The sequence below is a fragment of the Monodelphis domestica genome, chromosome 8 (assembly GCF_027887165.1).
Source record: "Monodelphis domestica isolate mMonDom1 chromosome 8, mMonDom1.pri, whole genome shotgun sequence".
In the NCBI taxonomy this organism is placed as follows: domain Eukaryota; kingdom Metazoa; phylum Chordata; class Mammalia; order Didelphimorphia; family Didelphidae; genus Monodelphis; species Monodelphis domestica.
In genome coordinates, this window is record NC_077234.1 from 73,370,160 (window position 1) to 73,395,413 (window position 25,254).

The window sequence follows — 25,254 nt, forward strand, 5'->3', positions numbered from 1 at the left end:
CTCTGAAGTCTCAACTAGTTTTTTCCTGTGTGTTCGAAAGTTGTATGGGTAGAGAAAGGAAGGGACCATTTAATGCTTTGGGGCCACTAGGAACTTTTTGAAGGGTCCTTCTCACCCGAATCACAAGCCTGAAATACCTCTCTTAAAGTGAGTTACATTTAGTGTCTGCCCCTTCTCTAAAATGGCCCCTTAATCATCACTACAAGATACCCAAGGATTATTGGTAAGCCAAGAATCATTGTTGTAAGCCATAGTATATGGTAGAGGTGATTTCTAAGCCAACTTCCAGGTCTAAATCTAAGGACCTATGAAGAGTAGTGGAGTCTCTGTTTACCTTAAAAGAGTAAGAACATTTTTCCCATTTTCTCAGCCTTCTTTTCTTCAGGATACCTAGTTTCAGTTCTTTAGCTTTCCCACACATGTTCCTAGTCTAAAGAAATGGTGAGGGAGGAGAGATTTCTTTGAGTCACTGTAAATATTGGAAACACTACTCAATCCACAGTGGTCAGGCTGCATTGTTATTTCTTAGTCCTTGGCCAACAAATGGGTTTCCCAGTGATGCCACTTGTGGCCTGGATCTACTCACAATCAAGCCAAAATACTCAGCCTAAGGTTGACCAGAGTAGATAGGAGCTCTATTTCTCCCAAACCTTGACCATCAAGGTGGGAAACCAAAGGAATAAATTTGTTCTACCCATCACCACGTGCCAGACTAATTTTGATCACACAAACTGAGGAGGTTGAGTGCAGACTTTAGGCCATAACATGCCCTCACCCCAACATCTAGCTACTCATTTGAATAATAATAACATTTCATTTCTAGAATACTTTAGAGTCTTCAGGGTACGTTCCTTTCAACAACCCTATGAGGTAGGAAGTGCCAAACATCATTACCACTATTTTATAGATGAGGAAATAGGATTGCAGGTAAGTCACTTGCTCATAATCACCCATACACTACTAGGACTTACCCATATCTTGAGGTTCTAATTCTAGTGCTTTTGACTTTAACTTTGTGTGGTCCTGAATTTTAGCAGTAGAGATACTAGGGTCTCCAGAGATGACTTTCCTTTCCTATCTCTTCTTCTCTCTCTTTATATCCCTAAACCTTCCCAAGAATCTTGGGAAGAGTCCAATAAATCTTAGACCCAGGGACAAGCCCAAGTGACAAAAGGATTCTCACAGATACTTGGGAAAACTTGCATAGTTTTAAAGAAGAATTTGAAAGGATTGGATCTGCCTTGAGGGTCAAGAGTCAGGTGAGGAAGGGAGAATGAAGAAGGAATATAGCCAAACTCAAACAGCTATTTACATGTGCTGGGCACACTCATTATCCCAAGTATTTGCTTCCAAATTTTCACATGACTTAGGTTGGTAGCCTATCCTGAGATGCCCCATTAACTTTGGGCTAAAGGTCAAATTTGCTCCCAGCCTCCTGGAAGACACCTGGCCTCAGGACTAAGCTCTATTGTATTATCTCCCTCCCACTGTCAACATGAAGGCCAACAGAATTTTCTTGAGGTTTAGAAGGCCAATGTACACTCTGAGAAGCAGGTGATGCAATGGAAAAATTATGGCCTTGGTCTCAGGGAATCTAGGTTCAAATCTCAATACTGCCATTGGCCCAAATTAACACCACTAAAAAGGTGCCTTTAGGCCTCAGTTTCCTTAACTGTAAAAAGAATGGTGTGGATAGATGACCTCTAACATCCACTCTTCTTTTTTTAACCTGTACCTTCTGTCTTTGAATTCACACTAAGTATCAGTTCCAAGGCACAAGAGCAGTAAGGGTTAGGCAACTGGGACTATGTGACTTGCCCAGCTTGGAAGTATCTGAGATCAGAATCGAACCCAGGACCTTCCATCTCCAGACCTAATCACTCCCTAAGGTCCCTTCTAGTTCTAGTTCTATCACTTTATTCTTCCTGGCACTGAGAATTGGGGTATTCCTCTCTTTTGGGGTCAAGTTTTAAGCTTAAAAATTAATATACAATAACTCCAAATGTATTTTATAAGATTTATTAACAACTAAAATTAAAAAGCTAGAGTAAAAAGGGAGCTAACTCAGTCATGGTCTCGAGAGAGGAGAGAGGGGCAGGAAATACATCCAACCATATGCGAAATGTGACTATGCAACATGGTGGAGAGAGGAGAGGAATTCTGGGAAATGATAAAGGAATTCTGGGGAACGTAGTTCAAAGTCTAATTTCTAACTCCAGAATCCATATTTGATCTAGGCTGGTTAGATCTACTCCCTTTGCAGAGATAGGAGACAGGTGGAGAGACAGATAGAATAACTGATGGCTATCCATAAGTACAGTAGTCCCTGACTCTGAAGACACTCTACCAGTCCTTGGGCTTAGCTTTATCTGGAATATTTCTAAATGATGAATTCAAAAGACCATGGAGTTTGCTTAGGCTGGACTGGCCCATCACTAAGAGATTCCAGTTCCCTTTGTCTCTTCTAATATAAAACCTCACATCCCCTAACATCTTTGACACCCAGAATGGGTCTGCTGCCCAGATAAGTCTATCATTAGCTCTCTGGGTTGCAAGACCCTGGCTTGCTGAGGGATGAAGTCCACTGAGTGAGTTTGCTGTCCTAACAGTAAACTCGCAGGGAGATGAACTTAGAGAAATGTGGTTTCTGTTCCTTGAAAAAACTGATCAACTGATCAACAAAACCTACCTGAGCATACACAAAACCAGCTAGTGAGAACTTACCTGAAGGTCAAAATTTTCTATCCACGTTTCTGCTGTCTAAGAGAGACTGATTCAGCCTAATTTTTATTAAATATCTACATGTTTTTGGACCTGTCTCCTTGGGTGTGCTACTAAATGTATGACAAGTGGCTCTCTATACTTTTAAGTTTAATCTGCATTATTAACATTTTTTCATAACTTTTTAAAGTCTAAGGCAGAGATGTCAAATTCAAACCGAAATAGGGCCACTAATTCACATATAAGGATCCCTGTACATATTGACTTAATTTGAAAATGTAATGTTATTGGTAGGTGGCTCGGTGGATTGAGGACAATGTCTAGAAACAGGAGGTCCTGAGTTCAAATTTGATCTCAGACACTTCCTAGCTTAAATCACTTCACTCCCATTGCCTAGCCCCTTAATGTTCTTCTGCCCTGGAATCAATACATGGTATTGATTTTAAGATGGAAAGTAAGATGTTGTTTGGTTTAGTTTTTTTTTTTAATGTAGAGTTAGCTGTATTTTGTTGTATTTTTTCTTGTTAAATATTTCCCAGTTACATTAAAAAAAAAAGTCCTTACCTTCCATCTTAAAATCAATACTGTGTATTTGTTCTAAAACAGAAGAGCAGTAAGGGCTAGGCAATGGGGGTTAAAGTGGCTTGTCCAGGAGCACAGCCAGGGCATGTCTGAGGTCAGATCTAAACCTAGGGCTTTCTGTCTCTACAGCTGGCTCTCAGTCCACTGAGCACCTAGCTTTCCCACCCTCTGTCCTCCAGTTACATTTTATTCTGGTTCTAGCTACCCTCTAGAGTGTTGCTGGCCAGACTATATGTTTGACACCTCTGATCTAGACAATCAACACAATAATCAATTCTGTCCTGATTCATGGCATTCCCCAAATTTCTGTTTGAAGCACAAACCTTCCTGGACCCTATCTGCTTTCAGTTACAGGGACCATAATTCCTTAAGCTAAGAAAAAGCAGGCATGGGGATTTTCTTAAGTCTTCTGGTCACTTAAGAGATTACTATAATGGAAGATAACATCATGGCCCTTTTTTTTCCTCTTTCTCACTAAAGAGTGATTGAGAAAATGTAATCAAGGAAAGACATAAAATGGAACTTCTTGACACAAAAAGGTGGAATGAGGTGTTTAGTGAGACTACAAGACCTCTCCTGTTTAAGAACAGAAGAGATGCTTCTATGAGAAGAGTTGGTAATGATATCTGTACCATCCTATTCTGGAGCTAAGATTCAAAACAGAGTAGGCGATGTCTCTATATTCCTATAACATAAAAAGGGGCAGGGAAGAATATTCCCATCTTCCAGAAGCCAAAATTGAGGCCAGAAATCTAACTGAAATAAGACCATAAATAAGCCCCCAATATATTTGCAAGGTCATAAAAGGCTGTCCACAAATTAGCAAAGGCTGCCCCATAGTAGATAGACTTTTACCCTTTCCAGCCATATACACCCTCATATTCTGTCCTGTAGTCTTAAAGAAAGAGTGATGGCTGGATGTCTAAAGGCCTGGGTTTTATTCTTGACCCTACTGGTAACCAGCTAAAAGACATTAGACAAGTACCCTTAGTTTTCTCCATTTATCACCTAAAGTAATAATTTCTTCCCATTCTGTATTCCAAAATCCAGGATATGGAAATTCTCAGAGCAAAAGTGAACTATGCTACTACCCAACCCCAATTTCACAACATCCCAGGATGTCTCCAATTACCTCAAATTATCCAATCAAGATTAATTTTAATAATTCACTTTAATTTGAAAAATAAATATACGCAATTCCGGGGGAAGGGGGACAAAACCAGAGAGCTAGTATGGTGAAATCAGACAAACAGGGTGTTGCAATTCTGAAAAGCTGAGAATCTCCAAATTAGAGAAATGCAAGGCTCATTTTCACAGCGTTTATCTTGGCTCCCCTTTTCTTTCTTGCCCCTCAGAGAGGTATCATTGCCGGAAACTCCAGCTCTCCCACCTGGGGCTAGAAGTTTGGACCCAGCTTCACAAATGGAACATACAGGGGCTTGGATAGAAACATCCTCCCTCCAAGGACCCATACTCCAGGGAGAGAGTGGGGTTGGTTATTTGATGCCTTTGGAGGCAGCCAGCACTCATTTCATTGTCAAAGAATCTTAGGACTAGAAGGGTTTCCTGGAGGCCATCCAGTCAGGTCTAGAACAATTCAAGCTATCCACTCCAGGCTCTCCATGGATTTTTGAACCCACCCATCATTCCCCCAGAACCCTGGCAAGATGGTCTCTTCCCTAGTGCAAACAGATGAAGTTTCCCTTCTCTTCTGTTCTCTTCTCTCCTCTTTCTCCACTACCTCCATTCATTCCTATTAATAAATTAAAGTGTTTTATTTATTTTTACAAATACCAATTCTGGATTTTGAAGGGACTTATTATAAACATCACTATTTTTGTTAGATTGTCTGTCTTCCCAGAATCCTTATAGAGAAATAAGGAATAGGGATGTATTTCCCCCCAGATTGGTATGGAGCCATGTAGAGAAGAGTTAAAAAGAAAATGGGTAACATCTAAAACTCAGTTTCTTGATTCTATACCTAGGATGAAGGACTTTCAGATAACATGATTATCACGACGTTGATGAAAGGGGAAAAGAGAAGGCAGGGCAAAAACAGGGAGTAAATTTCTAAATTAATCTGGACATGGGGTTGGGGTTGGAGACTGGAATTAAACTCACAAGCCACCAGAAAAGTGTTCTCCATGATTGAAAGAATTAAAAAACACAGTCCCTTTGGCCATTCCCAGCTGTGCAGCTGGGGTAACCAGACTCTTGCATGTGACTGATATGTTCAATAACACAGCCCACCCACGGATTAGATTGTTGATTCAGGTCAATGGGTGGGTAGGGTCCATAAAAAAGTGGGGTGGAAAAGGATCTTGTTATGCATTGGCTAAAGTTTAACCCAGAGCTTCTCAAATTTACTGGGTGAGTGACACTGCAGTTATATCATTCCCAAACTTAAAAAAAAAATAAAACAAAAACTCACTCAGAGATAGCAGATGAGCCCAGTCACTCCCAAATTCCAAAATGTGTGTGCTAGCCCAAGCTAGTATGTGACTGGATATATGGTTAAATTGAAGCTGGCATCCAGGGCAAAATCCAAACTAGTTAATGACACTCTCTTACTCCATATCCTCCTTGCTGTAATAAACTCTATTCCACACCATCCCCATCTCCTGCCACTCCTCCAGGGTTTTCTATATTGAGTCCTAGGCATACCCTTTGGTCTGTCTCCCTTAGAATCTAGCCCATACAAAGAAAAGACCCAGTCTGGAGTCATCCTCAATCATCAACCTCCCTCTACTATGTGGTCATCCATTAACAATGACTCTGACTCCTGCCTTTTATCTTCCATGGCCTTCCATTCCCAGAAGTTGGGCCCTCAAATGTCCCCATCTTCTCATCCAAAAGAGTCATTTGTGTCTTAGCTGGCACCTAGATTCCAGTTCTAGAATGTACTACAAATATATTTTTTTAATCCATTCATCAAATCTAGGAGGATCATAGGGATATGCACCTTTATTGCTAGCCTCAGGGTTCAAAGGAATCTCTGTAAGAGGTAAGCGTAGGAGGCAGCTAGGTGGTTCAGTGGATAGAGAAATAGGATATCCTGGGTTCAGTCACTTCCTAGCTGTGTGACCCTGGGCAAGTCACTTAACCCCCACTGACTAGCCCTTACCACTCTTCTGCCTTGGAACCAATACAGGGTATTAATTGTAAGTGTCTTTAAAAGGGTTAAGTCCATTCATACACATACATGTGTATGTATAATTCATTTACACTCCCTCGTGAGCATGTTTTTCAAGTTCAGACTCATGCATTCAAACCTGGGCATTCAGTGCTGTTCCATCATTTCAGTCCTGTCTGTGACCCCCTTTGGGGGGCATTCTCTTGCAAAGACACTGAATGGTCTGCCATTTCCTTCTCCAGCTCATTTTGCAGATGAAGAAACTGAGGCCAACTGGGTCAAATGACTTGCCTAGGGTCACACACACAACTAATAAATGTCTGAGGTCACATTTGAATTCAGGGTGACTTCTTGACTTGAAGCCTGGCACTTTCTCCACTGTGCCACCTCCCGGCTTTTATTCATTCATATACAAACACAAAGAGAGGAGAAAGTCCTTCCTGGCTCCTACTCTCCTGAGGCTGCTAGAGAGTGTGTTTATCTCAGGCACCCCTGCACAAGCTAAATATGCCGGCCATCTCAGGAGCCTCCCTGCCTGGGTGCTCTCCAGAGGACTGCTCTATAAACACCAGAGTCCTTCCTGGAATTGGAAGGCATGGGGGTGGGAGTAGGGGGTGCTCGGGCAGGGGTTAGGGAGGGGGTGGAGATTGGGCCATTTGGGAAAACAAAAACAAGCTGGTTCTGCCAAGGTCCTCTCTGGCCTTGTGGGCCTGCTCTGCCCTTGAAGTGCTCCCAGAGACTAATACTGAGATGGTAAATAGTACTATCAGCTTCAATGCCTTTCAAAGAATGGGGGCAGGTGGGAGAGGGGGAGGGAGCTTTTCCCTGACGTTGGGTGCTCCAGAAACCCTGGCAAGGTGGCCTGCGTGCTAGAGTACCAAGTGGGTGAGCCGATGGGAGCTTTAGTTGTCCCAAACACGCTGCCCACACTCTGGGTGGCCTTGGTGGAGGCTGACTTCTCACCTCTAAACCACTCCTTTCATTCCCCCTCTCCACCCACCCAATGGGCAAAGGAAGTGGATACTCTCTTGGCCAAAGAGGGTCCTCACCGATTCCTAAATACCAAACCCTATGAGGTCCCTGGAAGCTAAAGGACAAGGCATGCAACCCCCATTGTTTTTAAAGGGGAATTTGTGCCTGGGTTGAGCAGACTGGAGCAGGAAAGTCCTTCCTTTATTTTCAGACCCACATCATGGTCACAGCTCTGAGCCTAGTCCTCTGTGACTTTCTGGGGACTATGGAGAAAGCAGGAAATGAGCTCACAGTAAAGACCCAGCCAAAATAGAAGGACTAAGTCATTGGATCTGAGGAGAAAGATCAGAAAAGCAAGCTATGGGATGGATCAGTCTCCATGCATTCAACAATTATCATGAAGAGCACCTGATGGTGGCCAGCTCTTCTCTAGTTCCATGGTGGGCTGAAGAGAGAATGAACTTAAACTGAAGCAGAGGGGGCAGCTGAGCCTAGAGACAAGAGGTCCTGGGTTCAAATATGATCTTAGACACTTCCTACCTGTGTGATCCTGGGCAAGTCACTTGATATCCATTGCCTAGCCCTTACCTCTCTTCTGCCTTGGAATCAATTGATTCCAAGACAGAAGGTAAAGGTTTTAATAAAAAATAAGTAAAATAAAATAAACAGAAGCAGAGGAATTTAGCTTAGGTACAATAAAAGAATTTCAGGGCAAGATCAGGACCAGTATCAAAGAGATTAGGGAAATCTCTTTTCTCTAGAGATCCTTAATAAGTAGGAGAGGTTACCCATCTATTTGGTATAGTATAAGTATCATTCATGGAGATAGACAGACAATAAGGATGACCTTTGGTGGGTCCTTATAGCCCCATGACACTATAAAAATGCAAATAAAATATTATATTCTAATTACCAGGTTAATTATTTCCAATGCTCCTTCTGGATGACTTTAAAAAAATTCTTGTCTTCCATCTTAGAATCAATACTAATATTGGTTCCAAGGCAGAAGAGCAGGAAGGGCTAGTCAACTGAGGTTTAAGTGACTTGCTCAGGGTTATACAACTAGGATGTGTCCAATGCCAAACTTGAACCCAGGCCTCCTACTCTATCCACTGAGCCACCTAGCTGCCCCTGGGATGACTTTATTATAATCAAAATGTACTCTGTCTATCTCTAAAGCTGAAGACAGAGAAGAGTGTAGTTAACCCTGCATCCGTGTCTGCATTCGCCACACAGTTTGAGTCTAGAAAAAGCCATCAGTCCCTACTACTATCTATTCCCTAAGTGCCATTCTAGACAAAGAAGGAACATGAATATTGTGAGGTGATTTGCATGTACCAACATCTGGCCTCTTCTGAGGTGATTTCCAATTTCAAAATGCTCATTCCTGTTTCCCCGCAAGGCTGCATCTCCACTCTTCCCCATCAAAAAATAACTGATTCTGCACCTGGCACAATGCTTCAAATATGGTAAAACACTTCTTGCTTGGACTTTACATAAAAGAGTGTAACATTACTTGATTTCTCCCTCCCTATTATCTTCTCACCCCACTGTGGGGTATAGTCCCAGTAGCACTAACATTAGGAGTTAAGGACAGAAGAAAGGAGCTCATTGGGTTATTAAAGAGGGATTTAAGGGACTTTTAGAGGCACTTATTTTACAGATGAGGAAACTGAGGCATAGAAAGATTAAGTGATTGGATTATCCAATCCACACCTCCCATCACACAATACTTCTCACATAGAGTTAGGCTAAGAATGAGAAAGGTCATGAGACTGGGTTGAAAGACACAATAAGGGAGCATATTACCCATTACCCAACCTCCTCATCTTCAGGATCACACAATATAAATAATTGAACTAGGATTCAAACCCAGGTACTCTAACTCTGGCTCCAGAATTCTTCCCAATACAGCACCTTATGGCTCATTTCAGCAATCTCCCATCATAGACCATAAAGCATTATTCTAATAATACAATGCAACCACCAAGGGTTTCAAAAACAATAAGAAAAAATTAGATCCCTCTTCCTGTCACAGGCATTCCCCTCAAACCAACCTCCCCTTCCTTGTCCAGGGAACTTCCTTCATGACCACAAATAAATGTTCCCAGATGCCGTGGTCTGATTGAAATTGAATAGAGAGAATGCAAAGAATCAGAAAACTTGCAAAAATGTCCAGGATTGAACACTCTCTCTAACCAGCACAGGGAGCATCCTGAATATAAATAAGTGTCTTTAAATGGGTCACTACTCTTTTTCCTTTCTTCTTAGCTACTAAGAGTTCACTAATTTTCTCTCAAAATAATGAGCAAGGCCAGTTGCCTCACCCATTTCTACCCTCTTGGCTGAAGAGTCAGCAGAGAAGAGACAACCAATATATAGCCTCTTAACTCTGGAGAGAGCCGCGATCCCAGTGGGACATAAATTAGAAAGTTCTTTCAATTAGTTGCTTGCAGACTTATAATAAGAATCACTAGTCAAGAAAGTGTCTTATATCATGATGTTCCATTGGACACACCTCAGTGAAGGACTTCCCCTAGAATCTTTAGAAATTAACTGGCATGTAAAAAAAAAGCAGAGGGTCCCAAATGAGGGTGCTGCTTGGCCATTTGTACACTCTGCCCTGGTCAGACTACATCTGGAGCACTCTAAGCTCTTCTAGGCATATTTGACAAGAAACCTTGGCAACTTGTGGCTCATTCAGAAGCCTAGCTGGGGCAAGACAGCACTCAAAGGGCATGGCATTTCAAGGATCAGGTGAAGGAACCACTGTCCATCTACTTTAGTAATTACACCAAATCTAATATCATGTTGGAATTGGGGAGCTCATATTGCTTATCTCAAGTACTTACCTGAAAAAAAGAGACGTAAAGTCACTATACCTATCTACACCTCATTTGGCAAATGAAAGAGTTGGAGTAGATGACCCCAAAATCATTCCATCTCCAAATTCTATGAACTTGTGAAATAAGGATGACTAATCTGGAGAAGAGAAAGTTTAGAAGCCTGATAGATATCTTCAAATACCTAAAGGGTTATCATATCGATAAGAGATTAGACATGGTACACAGAGCCCCAGAGACAGAAGTAAGACCAATGGACAGATGAAAATCACTGAAAGGCAAATTTGAGGTCAATATTAAGGGGATGGAAAACTAACTTGAAATTAATAATGAGAGTTATCCAAAAATAGAATGGCCTATCTCATAAGATATGATTTCCTAGAACTGGATGTTTTTTAAGCAAAGAGTAAAGACTTGATGTATATGTTTTTTAGAGAGGATTTGTCCTTTAGTTTGGGTTTGACCCAGAAAGATACTTACCAATTTCACAATTCTCTTCAAATTAAATGGTCATAATGTGATGTACATTCCTTCTCCTCCCCATTCCTATCATTCAATGGGCACCTCATTTCTTTCAAAGAAAGTAAAAATTCTCCCTTTAAATCTCATATATCATGAGCCAGAGGGTAGGGAACAAAGTATATCCAGAACTGGGGAATTCGATCATGACATGCATTGATAAATGGAGGTGATATTTAGCAGGAAAACAAGCAAAATTATACTTATATTGAGTCAAGAGACCTGGTAGCTAGCTTCAAGAATTTGAAAGGATAATATATGAAAGTAAGCTCTTCTTTATTCTGATTGGATTCAAAGAGCTGAACTAGACCATGGAATGAAAGTTGTTGAAAGATGATTTTGCCTCAATATATGGAAAACCTTGCCAAGAATCAGAATAGTCCCAAAGTGGGATGGACTACTTGGGTAATGTTAGCAAGCTCCCCATCACTAGGGATCTTTCAGCAGAGTTTAGACGACCAGTTTTGGACTGGGGAAGGTGATGGAGGGGATCTCTTCTCTGATGGAGTTCGACTAAATATCCTTGATAAGGGTCCTTGGCTCTACCACCGCTGAGATTCAGTAGCTCCAATTCTGAGATTCCAGGATCTGATCACTGAGTAAGGGAGAAATATTTGGTTTCTTCTCCATTCCCTCACAATAGATCCCTGATCTCCACCTTGGCTCTTTCCATTCTCTCAGTTCCTCTTTCCCACCCCCTCCTGATGCCAATCACAACCTCACCAGGACAAAGAACAAACCCTCCAGTCATTCGTCCACCAGCTGGCCCCATCCAACTTCAAAAGCTTTTGTGATCCACAAGACCCACTACTAGCTCCCCCTCCCCACTATGCCCCTCCACACCTCCTGCCACAGTTGCTATGGAAACTCTACAGACTGATCCGGCTGCTGCTAGAGAGTTGCTATTTTCATATTATCACAGTCTCTAGCACTAAGAGAAAGAGCCCACCCTCCAAAAACCACTTGGCTTCCACCCTCAGAGGTGATGGAAATGGACCCCATAGGCACCTCCCATAAGTGGAGTTTGCATGAGGAAAACTACACATCTTGTCTCAATCATTCTTCTCAAGCTTGAAAGGGTTCTTTCTGGAGTTAAGGGTAAAACTATCAAATATGTTTAAAGTCATTGTAGGAAACAGAAGTCTTAGCCTTGGTCATGGTTCTGTTCCTGAGTTACAAAAGGACACCAGTCATTCAATTTCTACCCCTACCCACACACACACACACACACACACATACACAAGAAGAATCACAAGAACAGAAAAGACCAGAAAGATGGAGACATGAGCTCAGTGACTTTAGTCACTGTAAATGTGACTTGATTATTCACCTCCTGAGATGCTACCAGTGCTAAGCAAGCATGGGCTTTGCTCACCTCAAAATCCTCTTCTAGGAAGCAGCACTATGTAACGGAAAAACATGAAGGACAAGGAAAACATGAGGTCAAGGACCAACTGGTTGGCAATATTCTAACTCACTCTAATGAGCAAGATACATGTCTGTGCCTGCAGCTAGGTGGCAAAGTAGATAGAATGCTGGGCTTGGGATCAGGAAGATTCATCTTCATGAGTTCAGATCTGGCCTCAGACACTTATTAGTTGTGTGACCCTGGGCAAGTCACTTAACCATTTGCCTTAATTCCTCATCCGTAATAAAGGAACTGGAGAAGGAAATAGCAAATCATTCCATTCTTTGCCAAAAAAACAAACAAACAAAAAACCCTCAAATGGGGTCATAAAGATTAGTACAGGACTGAAACAACTGAACAAAAAAATGGGGATAAATGTCTGGATCTCAATTTCCTTCTCTTTAAAATGAGGATTATGAATCTCAGTCTCCTCATCAGTAATATGAGATTGGACTTAATGATCTCTAAGTACTCTTAAAACTTTTCATCTTCGAGATCTACCTGCCTCTCTCCACAGATGAGATTGGGAAAAGTGCTTTTCAAACTGGAAATGATTTAGAAAAAAACTTGCTATTATTAAAGAAATTTTAGCTCTGATAGCATAAATATCATTAGTTATAAGTTCAGCAGCTTCTAACATTTGCTAATTTGATAATCCAAGTAAAGTTTTTTTTTTCCCAGATTTGATGAAAATTCTTGTCTTCATTAAAAAAAGGACTTTGGGGCATCTGGGTGACTCAGAGGATAGTGAGCAGGGCCTAGAGACAGGGGGTCCTGGGTTCTAGCCTCAGACACTTCTTAGCTGTGTGTGGACCCTGGAAAGTCACTTCACCCCTGTTGCCTAACCCTTACTGCTCTTTTGCCTCAGTACACAGTATTGATTCTAAGATGGAAGGTAAGGGTTTAAAAGAAAAAAATTGGGGGGGGGGGCTTCTCTCATCTCTAGCCAGAGCTGAAATGAAGCAGTGGCAGCACTATATCTGACTCAAAACTCATAACCACCATGGGAGTAGGTGCTATTATGATCTTCATTTTATGGATGAGAAAGCATTTTTCATCTACCACTCAAGAGCTTGGCACTAAGTTGTTGGTCTTAAACCCCCTTCCCCTCTTAAGATTCTATAAGCTGGGTTACTTGAATGAACATGGTCTGCCACACCTACACCCATCCATTAATTAGAAACCTCCTCAGGCTTCTCCCAGGGAAAGCTTAATGGGAGAGCCTGTGGGCCAGTTCTCCTTTCTCCCCCCTCCACCTACTCTCTCTTCAGAAACTTGGAAGGGTACCAACCCTGCCCCCTCTCTCCAATCTCCCACCCTTGCCCTGCCTCACAACAGCCAGGAAGAGATGAGATGGCTCCAAGCCAAAAGAGGGACATGGGCTGCCAAATACCTCCCCCAAGGAAAAAGGATGGGGGAAAAATTCCTGACTGCAGCCGACTCTGTATTCCTTTCCCGGGGAGAAGGCTTTCTGAGCAAGATCTCCCTCTGAGCTGTGACTGACATTCAGGATCTAAGCCAAAAGGGACCTTCTCTGGCTTTGTTAAAGAACTAGGGAGCCAAGAAAAGGAGGAAGAGGAGGAAGAACAGAGTATGGGTATGTATGTTGAAGGAGGGGGTGGGGGGAACGGAGGAAAAAGGGGAAAAGAGAAAAATTTAATTTGGAGGAGCAATGTCTATATCTTTCATGGGAGGGAAATAAAGGAAATATTAGCTCTGTCCTGGTCCCAGATGGGAGGTACGGATGCTGTGAGGGGACCATAGGAGGTATCAGTCAAAGGAACAAGAACAAACCCCCAAGATCTAGTACTTAGGCAAGTGTCCACAGCTCTTTAAGGCTACCTAAAATTGGACAGTGTTGCTGAGTAGAAAGCTCTCTGGCCTATGAGTCAGAAGGTCTAATTTCTAGTCCCAGTTCTGCCACTCACTCAACAGTGTGACTGTGGACAAATCACTTAACATCTTGGAGTCTCAGTGTCCACATCCATAAAAAAGGGGGTTTGGACAAGATGCTTCCATGGGTTTCTTCTAGTTTTAACCATCTAGGTTTCTAGACTCTCCTTCCCCACTCCAAAGGAGCATTTGGGGGGGGGGGTTATCTCCACATCCCTGGGGAAAGAAGTCACACATCTCCACTTTCTCTGTCCTCCCTTCTTCACTAAAACCAGTCTCTGGCCTGGCCCACTACCAGCATCTCCGAGCTCCAGGCAAATCTGATGATATTCTAAAAGCTAGAGGAGACAGCCTAGCATCCTAGGCAAGGTAGCCCATGGATGACAGCCACAGGTGAAAGTGCTGGTGTTTCCTGGGAGAGGAAGCTGGCTACTTAAGAAAGAGAAGTCTGGAAAATTCATCTGAAAAATAAGATGCTGTCACCCTAATTCAGGGACTCACCCTGAAACTACCTTAGGATGGTAACTTCATTTTCCCCAGGAGTCAGCATTATGATAAACTTGAACTTTCAGAACAGTTTATTGGTTTGTCTTATTATTCCCCATGTTACAGAGGAAGAAATGGAGACTCAGGGAGTTTAAGAGATTCACCAGTGATCACACAGATGAGAACTGCTGGAGGCGGGATTCAAAAAGAGGGGTCTTTTGATTGCAGGACAAGTGCCCTGCCCACTGAGAGGCAACATGATGCAATAGAATCTTTCCATAGCATCCTTCATCATAAGGACATGATGTTCCCAATATTAGAGACCAAGAGAAGGAGCTGCTAGTTGCCATTTTCCTAGGATCAGAAATGGAGCACAATGAGCCCTTCCAACATTAACCCTAGTTTAACCATCACTACCTATTCTATTCTAATGGCTTCACTGTCCTCCAGATTATCATGGTTCAATCCATGTTTCTGTTGTCTTTGTTCTTGGGGCCAAGCCCCATTTTTATATCCCATCTCTCCCTTGTCTTTCCCGGACAGCCTGAAAGCTTCTCTAAGGGCAAAGACTTAGCTTCCTCTGCTAAAATTCTATTTCCACATAGTGAGCACTCATTGTCATCTAGGTCTGAAGGCAGGAATCTGAAGGTGCTCAGTAAATTGATGATGTAAATAGCTAACAATAGTATCTCACTTTATATTGACTCATGTATTATTTTTATAGATCTCTATTTTTCAGATAAGGAACTGGAGACTCAAAGAGATTAAATGACTAACTTGACAAAGCAACTCCATATGGGAAGTGAGATTTGAGCTCAGATCTTTAAGTTCATCACTCTGTCCATTGAGCTAAAGATAAGACATTGTACCTAATGGAGTGATCAAAGGAATTACTCAATAATTACATTTCAATTAAAAGGCTCTGACTTTTTCTAACTCTTATCAGATATGTGTGAAAGGAGCTATATGGTTCTCTCAAGGACATAAGGTATAGTTTGATTGTTTCTTATGTACAAGATACTATTTTACTCTTAAGTATTGTAAAGGTTGATGGCAGCTAGACGGCTAAGTGGATAGAACTGAATGTCAGGAAGAACTGACTTCCAATCCAGTCTAGTTGTGTAATTTTGGGCAATCTTTGCCTTAATCCAGTGGAGAAGGAAATGGTAACCCATTCTAGTAACTTTGCAAGAAAATCCCATGAACAGTACTGGTTGTGCTGTGGTCCACAGGGTCACAAAGAGTCAGATGTGACTGAACAAAAACAAATTTTAAGGGTTGTCACATAGAAAAGGAAACTGACTTAATTGGGCCCCCAATACTTTGGGCCCCCCAAAAAAGAACCAGGTAGGGATAGATTTCAGATCAATGTACAGAATAGTTTCCTAATAAATCATTTCTGCCATTTACTAACTGTGTGTCCTTGAACAAATCACTCCTCTTTGAGTTTCTTCCTCTGTAAAATCAGAGAATTGGACACAATGATCCCTTAGACCTTGTGATGGTCTCTAAGATCAGTGGTCACTAAGATCCTAATTCTAATGCACAATCTAGGAATAGGAACCTGAACTCTCTCTCTGTTTTAGCTCTTCCTGGTTTAGATATCAGTACCATATTTGTATTATAAAGAGAGATTTGGAAGAATTCCCTTTTCCTCTGTTTTTCCAAATAGTTTACTTAGTTTTGGGGTTAGTTATTCTTTGAATGTTTGGTCAAATTCACTTGCAAATCCATATGGCCCTGGAGTCTTTTGCTTAGGGAATTCTTTGATGATTTGTTTAATTTCTTTTTCTGTGATGGGATTGTTGGAGTATCCCATTTCCTCTTGTTAGACTGGTTAGTTTATATTTTTGTAAGTATTCATTTTACTTAGATTGTCAGATTTATTGGCATATAGCTAGGCAAAATAACTTTCAGTAATTGTTTTAATGTCTTCTTCATTGGTTGTAATTTCACCTTTTTCATTTTTGGTACTGATCATTTGATTTTCTTCTTTCCTTTTTATAACCTAGTTAACCAATGATTTATCTATTTTATTTATTTTTTCATAAAAACCTCTCCTTGTCTTAAAATCTGAATTCTCTCATTGGAGGATCTTCAAACAAAAGTTAGACTACCACACTTTTGGAATGGTGGTACAGAAAATGCAGATAAAGATAAAGGCTGGGCTAGAAAAACTCAACTTGGGTCACATCCAACTCTATGATTCTGTGATTCTGTCCTCTTATCTTAGGATTTGTTATTCAATTCTAAAATCTTCCCCAGGTACACAGGTTCTAGGGCTAAAAAGGAATTTGGGTCTTACTCTGATCCTTTGATAGACAAAAGGGCTAAGAGTTCAGAGACTAAAAGTAATTTGCCTAAAGTCAAACAGGTAAAATATATCAAAGCTAGAATTCAAACAAGGCTCTTATAACCTAGTGCTCTTTCCAAGACACAAAAAACTGTCATCATGTGGGCATTAACTTGGCTTCAGAAGAAGAGGAGTAGACCCTAATAAAGGAGGAAGTTACCAAGATCCCCTGAAGCTAGCACCTTGCTTCTTATAAAACTATAATGCCTACTAAACCTTCTCATTGAAGGATTAGGGGTATATATATTTTTTCTTAAATCCCATCACTAAAATGACATTTTTCTCATTGGATTTTGCCTAGTGGGTCACTGAGTCCCAGCCCACCTAGACAGAACCCAACTAGTTTTTCCCAGGGGAGAATGGCCACAGCAGTGGTCACTGTGTATTTGGGAAGGTGCCAGGGGAGAGAGCAATGAAGGGAAGGGGGAGCTAGGAGGAAGAGAGGCATTTCCATGCAGCTTGATACCCACTGCATCATTCAAAAATCATTCTTTCCTGTTTCCTTTTTTTAATGTCCGTGCTTGAATCGCTGAGTAATTTTAATGACCAACTTGGCTGAGAAAGGAGGAAATGCACCTCCCTCCTCTTTCAATTGAACAGCAAGAGCCTGCCAGTCTATAGTGCGCCATACACCTCCAGAAGTTGGGGCACTGTGTTGGTGGGTTTGGCTTAACTGTTTTTCTTTGTTACAAAGTTGGGCTTACTAGATGGAAGGGCTTCGTGGATATAGCAGAAGATGACAAAAGGCATCAATAAAAGTTATTCAAATCATGATAATGAAGTCAGCTGCATAGGCACTCTGAAGGTGAAGTCTATGTTATATTCCTCCCTCACCCCCCTTTTTTGGCATTAGCTCACTCTCCCAGGGCCCATTTCTCTCCCCACTAGAAGCAGATCCCTTCATTCTCACGACCTTTCTTGACCTTCTCTTGAATATCAAAACTTACCTTTTCAATGGGTCTCTTTTTCTAATGGTATCTCTGTTAGATGCCAGTTAGCTAACCTGATAAGCCAGGTAAACAGCCTGATGGCAGCAGTGAAAAGAGCATCAAATGACTGTCAGAAGACCTGGGTTTAAAAAAAAAAAAACCTGCCTTTGCCAGTAACTACACCTTCATGACCTTGGGCAAATTTCTTATAGCAGTTAAATATGGAAGGCAGACGAGGCTGATAAAGCAGATGAAGAGCTGAACTTGGAGCCAGGAAGACCTGAGTTCAAATGTGTACTCAGACACTAGCTGTGTGACACTGAGCAGGTAATTTAATCCTATTTGCCTCAGTTTCCTCAACTGTAAAAACGGGAAAATTATTTTACTAACATGCTGACATAACTGAGCTGTTATGAGGATCAGATGAAATAGTGTATACAAATGTTTTACAAACCTTATAAAGTTATGTGTAAATGTGATCTATCATGGTTATCATTTAACCTTTCTGGGACTCTTCTATAAAAGGTGAAGAAAAGGGATCCATTCAGGTGCCATCTACAGATGACCCCCCCCTTCCACTCTCCCTCCTTTGTAGTTGCTGCAAATTTATCTGTGTGCATGTTTTATGGTTCCAGAAGAATATAAACTCCTTGGGGGAAGGAACTACTGATTTATCTCTTATCTTGACATCTGGCACACTGCCATTGCTCATAGGAGATGAGTTAATAGTTGAAGAATATTTTTCCCCTTATCTTTTGTCATAGAATCCATAAGGATTCTATGGATAAGAAGAGTGGTTAGGACTAGACAATTGGGATTAAGTGCTTTGCCCAGCTAGCAAGTGTCAGAAGCCACATTTGAACCCATGTCCTCCCATTTCCAGACCTACTTCTCTGTCCATGGAACCACCTAGCTGCCCCAATAGTCAATAAATATTTTATGATAAATAAGCACCTACTATGTGTCAGGTACTGTCCTTACTGAATTGGAAAATGAATGAATGAAACAGATAGGGGATTAAACCAATTTACTTCTAAGGTCACTTCTACCTCTAAATCAATGAACCTACAATTTCACATTTCTTCCCAACATAGTATGGCCTCTCAAATATCAAAACTTACCTTTTCAGTGTTAATATACAAAAAATATTACTATCCCCATTTTACAGATAAGCAAACTAAGGCTCAAAGAGTCTATTCGACAAGAAATAATATGCATTCACTTCTTAGAGATGGCTCAACCCAAAAGCACAGATGTTTTGACCATCTCAACAGAAGACCTATGTGTTGGGTAAAGAGCAAACCAAACCCTTTGGGCTCTTCTGCCACAACTCCCAGGCGGCCCACTCTACCTACTCAGAAAAGAGCTGGCTCGAGATTGGAACATGAAGTATCCCAAACAGAGAAATCAGAAAGCCCAGAACTTCTCTGCCCTCAGGCTGGGTAGGCTGGGATGCTCTCCTCAGCCCACGCTGGCCCCCGAGTGCACCAAGGCCACACCCTGGCTGTCCTTCCAGCCAAGGAACTCCATGTCTCTCCAGTGGGCAGCAGCCTTGCGCTCCGCCCTCTCTTCCAACCTGCACTGGTGAATCGGAGAGAGAAGCAGGAAGAGTTCGGGGTGTCCTGTCTAGAAACCCAAGATGGGGAGGAGATGGTGGGGGCTGGAGACTAGAAGAGCGGGGAGTCAGCGGCACTGAGTTCCATTCATTCACATCTCCAGAAGTCGGTATGCAAATTTATGCAAGATGGGATGTAAAGGAGCTTTCGAAGCCAAAAGTCCTGGTGCCTTTTTTTTTTTTTTAAAGAAAAGCAAGCCAGCCCTACTGTAAATCAGAACTCTCCCCTCCCCCTTTATTCTCCCCCAGCAACAGCAGAAGCAAAGGCTGGCCTGGGGACTTTGAATTACTTAGCATTTCTATAGTACCTTTATATCAGCACCGGCCAGACAGCTACTTCGCTTGGCTCCTCCCCTCAGCATAATCCTCCCCATTGTACACTGAGGCTAAGGAAGGAGGGAGGGCGAAATCACCCAGCCAAGCCTGGGGCAAACCCGGGCTCTGAACTCCTAGTCTCCCCCAGACACTTCCTGCCCCACCCCTCCCCCACGCACCTAAAGGAGGTGATTCCCCCGCCCCCGCCTCCCCAATCTCGCCTGTTTCCTTGGGTGATGCTTTATTTCCATTTACCCTCCATCAAAGATCGCCTTTTCTTTTTTGCTCTCCCTCCCTCCCTTGGTCCTCCTCTATCCTCCCCCCACCCCCGTCTCGGTCAATCCCCCCTTCACCACAGTTCTTTCTTCTTGAAATCTTTCCCTTTATCTGTCCATCCTATCCCATCTCATTCTATCCTGCCCCATACAGTCCAGTGCTGTCCCAGCCCCAGCCAGACCCATGCTGTCCCATTTTGTCCAATCCTGCCCCCTTCTTTCAGGCTAGGGATCCGGAAGCATGCGCCCGCAGCCCCCAGTCCTGGGAACAAAGACAAAAGAGTCCAGCGTAGAGCCGGAACTGCTGAGTTTTTGCTGCCTTAAGAGGGTATTTTTAAAATTCTTGCAAGCAACCTGCTCACAGAGGAATCTAAGCTCCCAGGGCTTGTTCTTCTGAGGGGGCAGGAGAAAGGATGAGCCGGCTTGGAACTGACAAGTAGTTTTCTGGGCTGAGCCTTGCAGTCGTCCCAAGTTCCCGGACTGTCCAGAGTTAGGAAGTCTTTCGAGCCTTCCATTCAGCCCTGGGGTTTAGTATGCTCACCATCAGTGTTTATTGCCCCCTTCCAGTCCCTTCCCAACCTATTTCCTCCCAAACCCTTTTCTCCTCAGTGTTCCCCGTCCCTGTCCAATTTGCCGGGAGTCTTTCCCCAGTTTCAATCACTCTCCCCTTAAATTCCAACCTCTCCTTCCTCCATCCCCAGACCCAGAATCCCCAGAATCCCCACAATCTCAGTCCTTCTGCCAGTGTTCATCTCCTTGGCCCTTCTCTTCCGATCCTGTCAGATCCAGCTCCTCTTCCCCCAAATCCTAAACCCTCTATCCCAGAGTCCATTCCCCAGCCCCTCTCCCTCCAGTCACCTCTCTATCCCCCTTGACTTTCTCAGTCCAATGTCCTGACACTCCCTGCCTCTATTCCTCCAGTGCACTCACCAGGCCCAGCCCTTCTCCCAATGTGTCCTATCCCTCCTCCTCAGTGTCTCCAGTTTGTGACACTGAAGATATAATATGACACTAGGGACATTGGGGAGCCAGTCCCAGCCCCTCTAGTCCCAAACAAACCCCTTATCCCAGGGGCAATTCAGCCTTTCCCCCATCTCTTCATTTTCAACCCCTGTTGGTGCCTTTCTTCACATCCACAACTGAACCTGGGCCACTGACACTACAGGAGCAAAGGGCAATCCCAGGTTGGGTTTTGGGATTAGGGGATGGATGAGGAGGCAGCAGCTGGAGGTCTCTAGCAGAAAGGAGCCCCATAACCCAGACAGAAAATCCAGAGCAACGCTCTTCCCATGAACTCACCCCATTGTCCCTCCTTCCCCTTCCACCCCCATCCTTATCCCCTCCCCCTCTCTGCTGCAAGAGAGGGCTGAATAGAATTAGCCTACATCTGTTCTCTTCTCAACACCCTAACTTTTATGGCATTTGGGGGCAGGGAGATCAGTTTCTAGGATTAGGGCAAAGGCAGTATACTTTATTTTTTTAATTAAACATTTAAGAAGCAAAAAACTTAGTACATATCATTAAAACATTTAAATTCCAAATAATTATTTTCATTCAGAATCCTTAGAAAGGCTCAACCTGCCAATAAAAATGTTTGGTTTGTCAAAAAGTTCAAATCTTAAACCACAGTGTCTCTTCCCCAACTGCAGGGAGCCTGAGAAATTAATGGGATGGGTCTGAGGGAGGGAAAAGGGGGGAAGGGAGGGCAGGTGTATAGTGAGTGTAAGGATGGGCCTTAAAAAAAATACTGTACTCTGAAGGGTTCATTTTAATTACTTCAAGGTTGAAAAGAGGAAAAGGAAGGAGGAGGCAATTCTGCAAAAGATAGGAAGAGAAAGGAAAGGAGGTATTCTCGTTCTTCAGCCAAGATCAAAATGTGTTATAGAAGTAGGAGAAAGATTTCAACTCTGACCCATAATTCCTCTGTAATTCCTTTCGGAGAGGGAGGGGGGCATAAAACAATAGAAGGGGGATCAGGGGGGAGTATTGCAAAGAAGGGGGTAGATTGACTGGAGGGAAAGTCTGGGAAAGCAAGGCTACAGGGTTTCATGCTCTTTAAAGTTTGAAATCCTAAGCCCACTCTGTTTTAATGCAACAGACATGCAGGTACTGCCTAATTTTTATCTACAACAGGAAATAAAAGAATTATAATTTTCCTAAACATTTTACTTACTATTCCAGGGAACTAGGCAGTTGGCAAAATAATAAAATGAAATGAAATATAAAATATACGAAAGCCAATATAACGCAAACATGTTGCTGAGTTTCATTGTTTGGGGAAATATAGAGCTTTTTTTTTTTAAATCACACTTAGAAATTGCTTAAATGAGTTTTTAATAAAGAAATAGCTTTCCCCTATAATGAAGGAAGATAACTATTGGAAAATGTTTCCCTCCCCTCTCCACTAAAAAAAAAGTTACCAGCTCCTCCAATCTTTTGAAGGAAGCTTCAAGGACTTTCCCAGTTGAACAATAAATGTAAATTGTATGAGACTTAATTGCACCTCTCAGATTCCTGAAATGTGGGCAGAGGCACAAGCCACATAATTGAATTGATGAGAGTAGGGGGAGTCTTGGAACCACAGAATTAGAGAACTAGAAAATTATACTTGAAATCACACAAACCAACATCCTTCATTTACAAGAAGAGGAGACTGAGGCTGAAAAAGGTGAAGTCACTTATTTCCAAGGTCACACACCGAATTAAACACAGAGAACATTAGAATCCAAGTCTTCAGACTCACAGTCCAGGGATCTTTCCATTATGCCACATGGCCTCCCTGAATTATGCCTGAAAGCTAATCATCACCCTCCTCCACCCCCACAAAGTATAAATGCCTCTGTGCCATCTGGAAGGGAAGGGCTTTTATTAAAAAGTTAGATTGGTCCTCCCTACTGTCCAAGACACTACCAACTATCCCCCATAAGAGTGCTCACTCAAATGTTCTTTGCCTTCCATAAGAGCAGCATTTCTCTTTCTCCCACTTAAATGTTTCCTCTTTTCTATGCTTCCAACATTGTAGGAAGTATCCTCCCTGTTCCCTCCCAAAATAGAAGTCTTGCCTTTTTTTTTAAAAAGCAATTCTCCCTCCAAAATAATAGCCCATGTCCTTTTCTTTCTGCCTCTAGGTCTATCATGCTCCCTTCATTTTATCAAATAATGAAAATGAGAGACCCTGGGGAGAGGCAAAGACTTGCCCAAGGTCACACAGCTGGTAAATGGTCACAAGCATTTTGATTCCACAAGCCCAGGCTCTTGCTACTACAAAAGAAAGTGATAAATGTCCATCTCTTTCTCCATCTAGGCAGGACAGTGAGCCAAGTGTACCTTGTGGTGGGCAGAGCACTACATTCCAAAAACCTTTAAAAGTGAGAAAATCTTTAAAGAGTAAGAAGCACCTTTGTCCCCATTCAATACCCCCTTCCAGAGGAGGTAGGCATGAATCTTTTCTCCACCCACACAAAGCAGTGTATTTAAGGTCCTTCCTCCCAGGATCTGAGAAGGTTCTCTTTCCAAATCATAATCCAAGTTCTCCTTGCACCCTCTCCCCTCCATGAGGAGGGAGAAAAGCTCTTCCCTCCACCCTCAAGCCCCCCAGATATTTCCTTCTATCCGTCCCTCAAATACTAGTTAGGTTCTTTTTTTATGGATCATTAGAGTTGAAAGGTGCTTTTAAGAATCCAGCACCCTCATTGTACAGATAAGGAAACTAAGACTGGACCCAAGGGATTTGTTTAAGAGTAAAGAATTAAGCCCAGGTTAGGATTATAGTGCAAAATCCCCTACTCTTTCCACCTCTCTACCAAAAGAGATATTTATAAAGCACTTATTAGCACAGTGCCTGGCATTTCGTTGGGGCTATATAAATGCTAATTCCCCCCCCCCCTTCGCTTCACCCATCCGTCCTAACATCCACCCTCTCACCCAAAATGGATTTTGGGTGCCCTCCTTTAAAATTGTGGCTCATTTTTCTCACACTTCCCCTCCCAATTCTTCTCCATAAGTATGGAAAGGCAGTCCCTCAATCCCTCAAGTTTCCCTTACAAAATAGTTGTCTAGGTTTCTGCACAGCCTCTTCCCTTCTTTACCTGCAACCTGCTCCTGGCTGGTGCCATATTCGGTGTCCCGTAGCTTGACGCAAGTGCCCTCGCCCTGGACCAGAGCTTGGAGTGGCAGCTCCGAACCTGGGTGTGGGTAGCAGCGGAGCCCCTGGGCGCAGCGCGGGGTGTAGACACCGCACGCCTCGCCCTCCAGCCGGGCGCAGACCGGACAGCAGCCGCAGCCGGGCTCCCGGACCAGTTCGGTGCAGGGCAAGACTGCGGCGGCGGCGGCAGCTGGGGGCACCGCTGGAGGCGCAACTGGCCCTGCGGAAGGGGGAGCGCAGGCGGCCAGGCGCTCTGGGGTGCAAGGGGGACAGCGGAACAGCACCTCGGCTAGGGCCCCGTGGCTCCCTCCCCAAACCAGCAGCGAAGGCAGCAGAGGTAGCAGCAGCAGCAGCGCGGGGCCACTCAGCCTCGGCAGCATGTTGGCAATTGTGACAACAAGGGCGGGGTGGGGGCAGGTGGCAACCTCCGGAGCTCTAGAGCCGCCTCCTTCTGGTCCTTCTCCTCCCCACCCGGAGCTGCCGGGTCCTAAAGGGCCTCACTTCTCCCCGCCCCCCGAACTTCTCCCCTCCCCTTCTGAGACCACCCCCTCTTTAGCGGTGCTAAGCTAACCGACCCAGAAGCGCACACATACCTCGCTCCGGTCAGCTCCCAGTCCCCTTCTGCCCTCTACCTCTGCAGCTCCTTTGTCCCTTCCATTCGCTGCCCTCTCTCTCTCTGCCTTCTCTAGGGTCACTACCAGAAAAGCCTAGATCAAGAAAGAGAACAGAGCATGGGCACGTCGAGGACACTCAAATTTGCCACCCTATTTCATTTCAAAAACTCCACTCCCAACACAGTTCTCTGGCACAAATCTAGAAGCCGCGTTTGAGAGCGTCCAAATGGCCCCAAACTGATACCCTTTGGGGGCGTCTCTTTCTCTCCCCTCTAGTCTCTGGAGTCATATAAGCAGGATAGAGCTAATCTTGGTCTCTACCCTGGATCTTCAGTACGAAATGAACTAATTTCAACCCCCAAGTCACCTCTAAAACAGCACCCCCTAAGGACTGGCCAGGAGTTTCAAACTCCTACAATCCATGTTTGCCCCAGAAGTGGAATGTGAGCTCC

At 43.3% G+C, this 25,254-nt stretch overlaps 1 protein-coding gene across 1 annotated transcript in view; it reads right to left on the reverse strand.

Annotated features, from left to right (window-relative positions):
• Window positions 1-24,890, reverse strand: part of IGFBP2 (insulin like growth factor binding protein 2) — a 38,526-nt gene extending 13,636 nt beyond the window's left edge. The window contains exon 1 of the mRNA XM_001363767.4: window positions 24,133-24,890. Within this exon, the coding sequence (XP_001363804.1) occupies window positions 24,133-24,568 (436 nt within the window). The 5' untranslated portion in view covers window positions 24,569-24,890. The remainder of the gene's footprint in view (window positions 1-24,132) is intronic.
• Window positions 24,891-25,254: the final 364 nt, after the last annotated feature.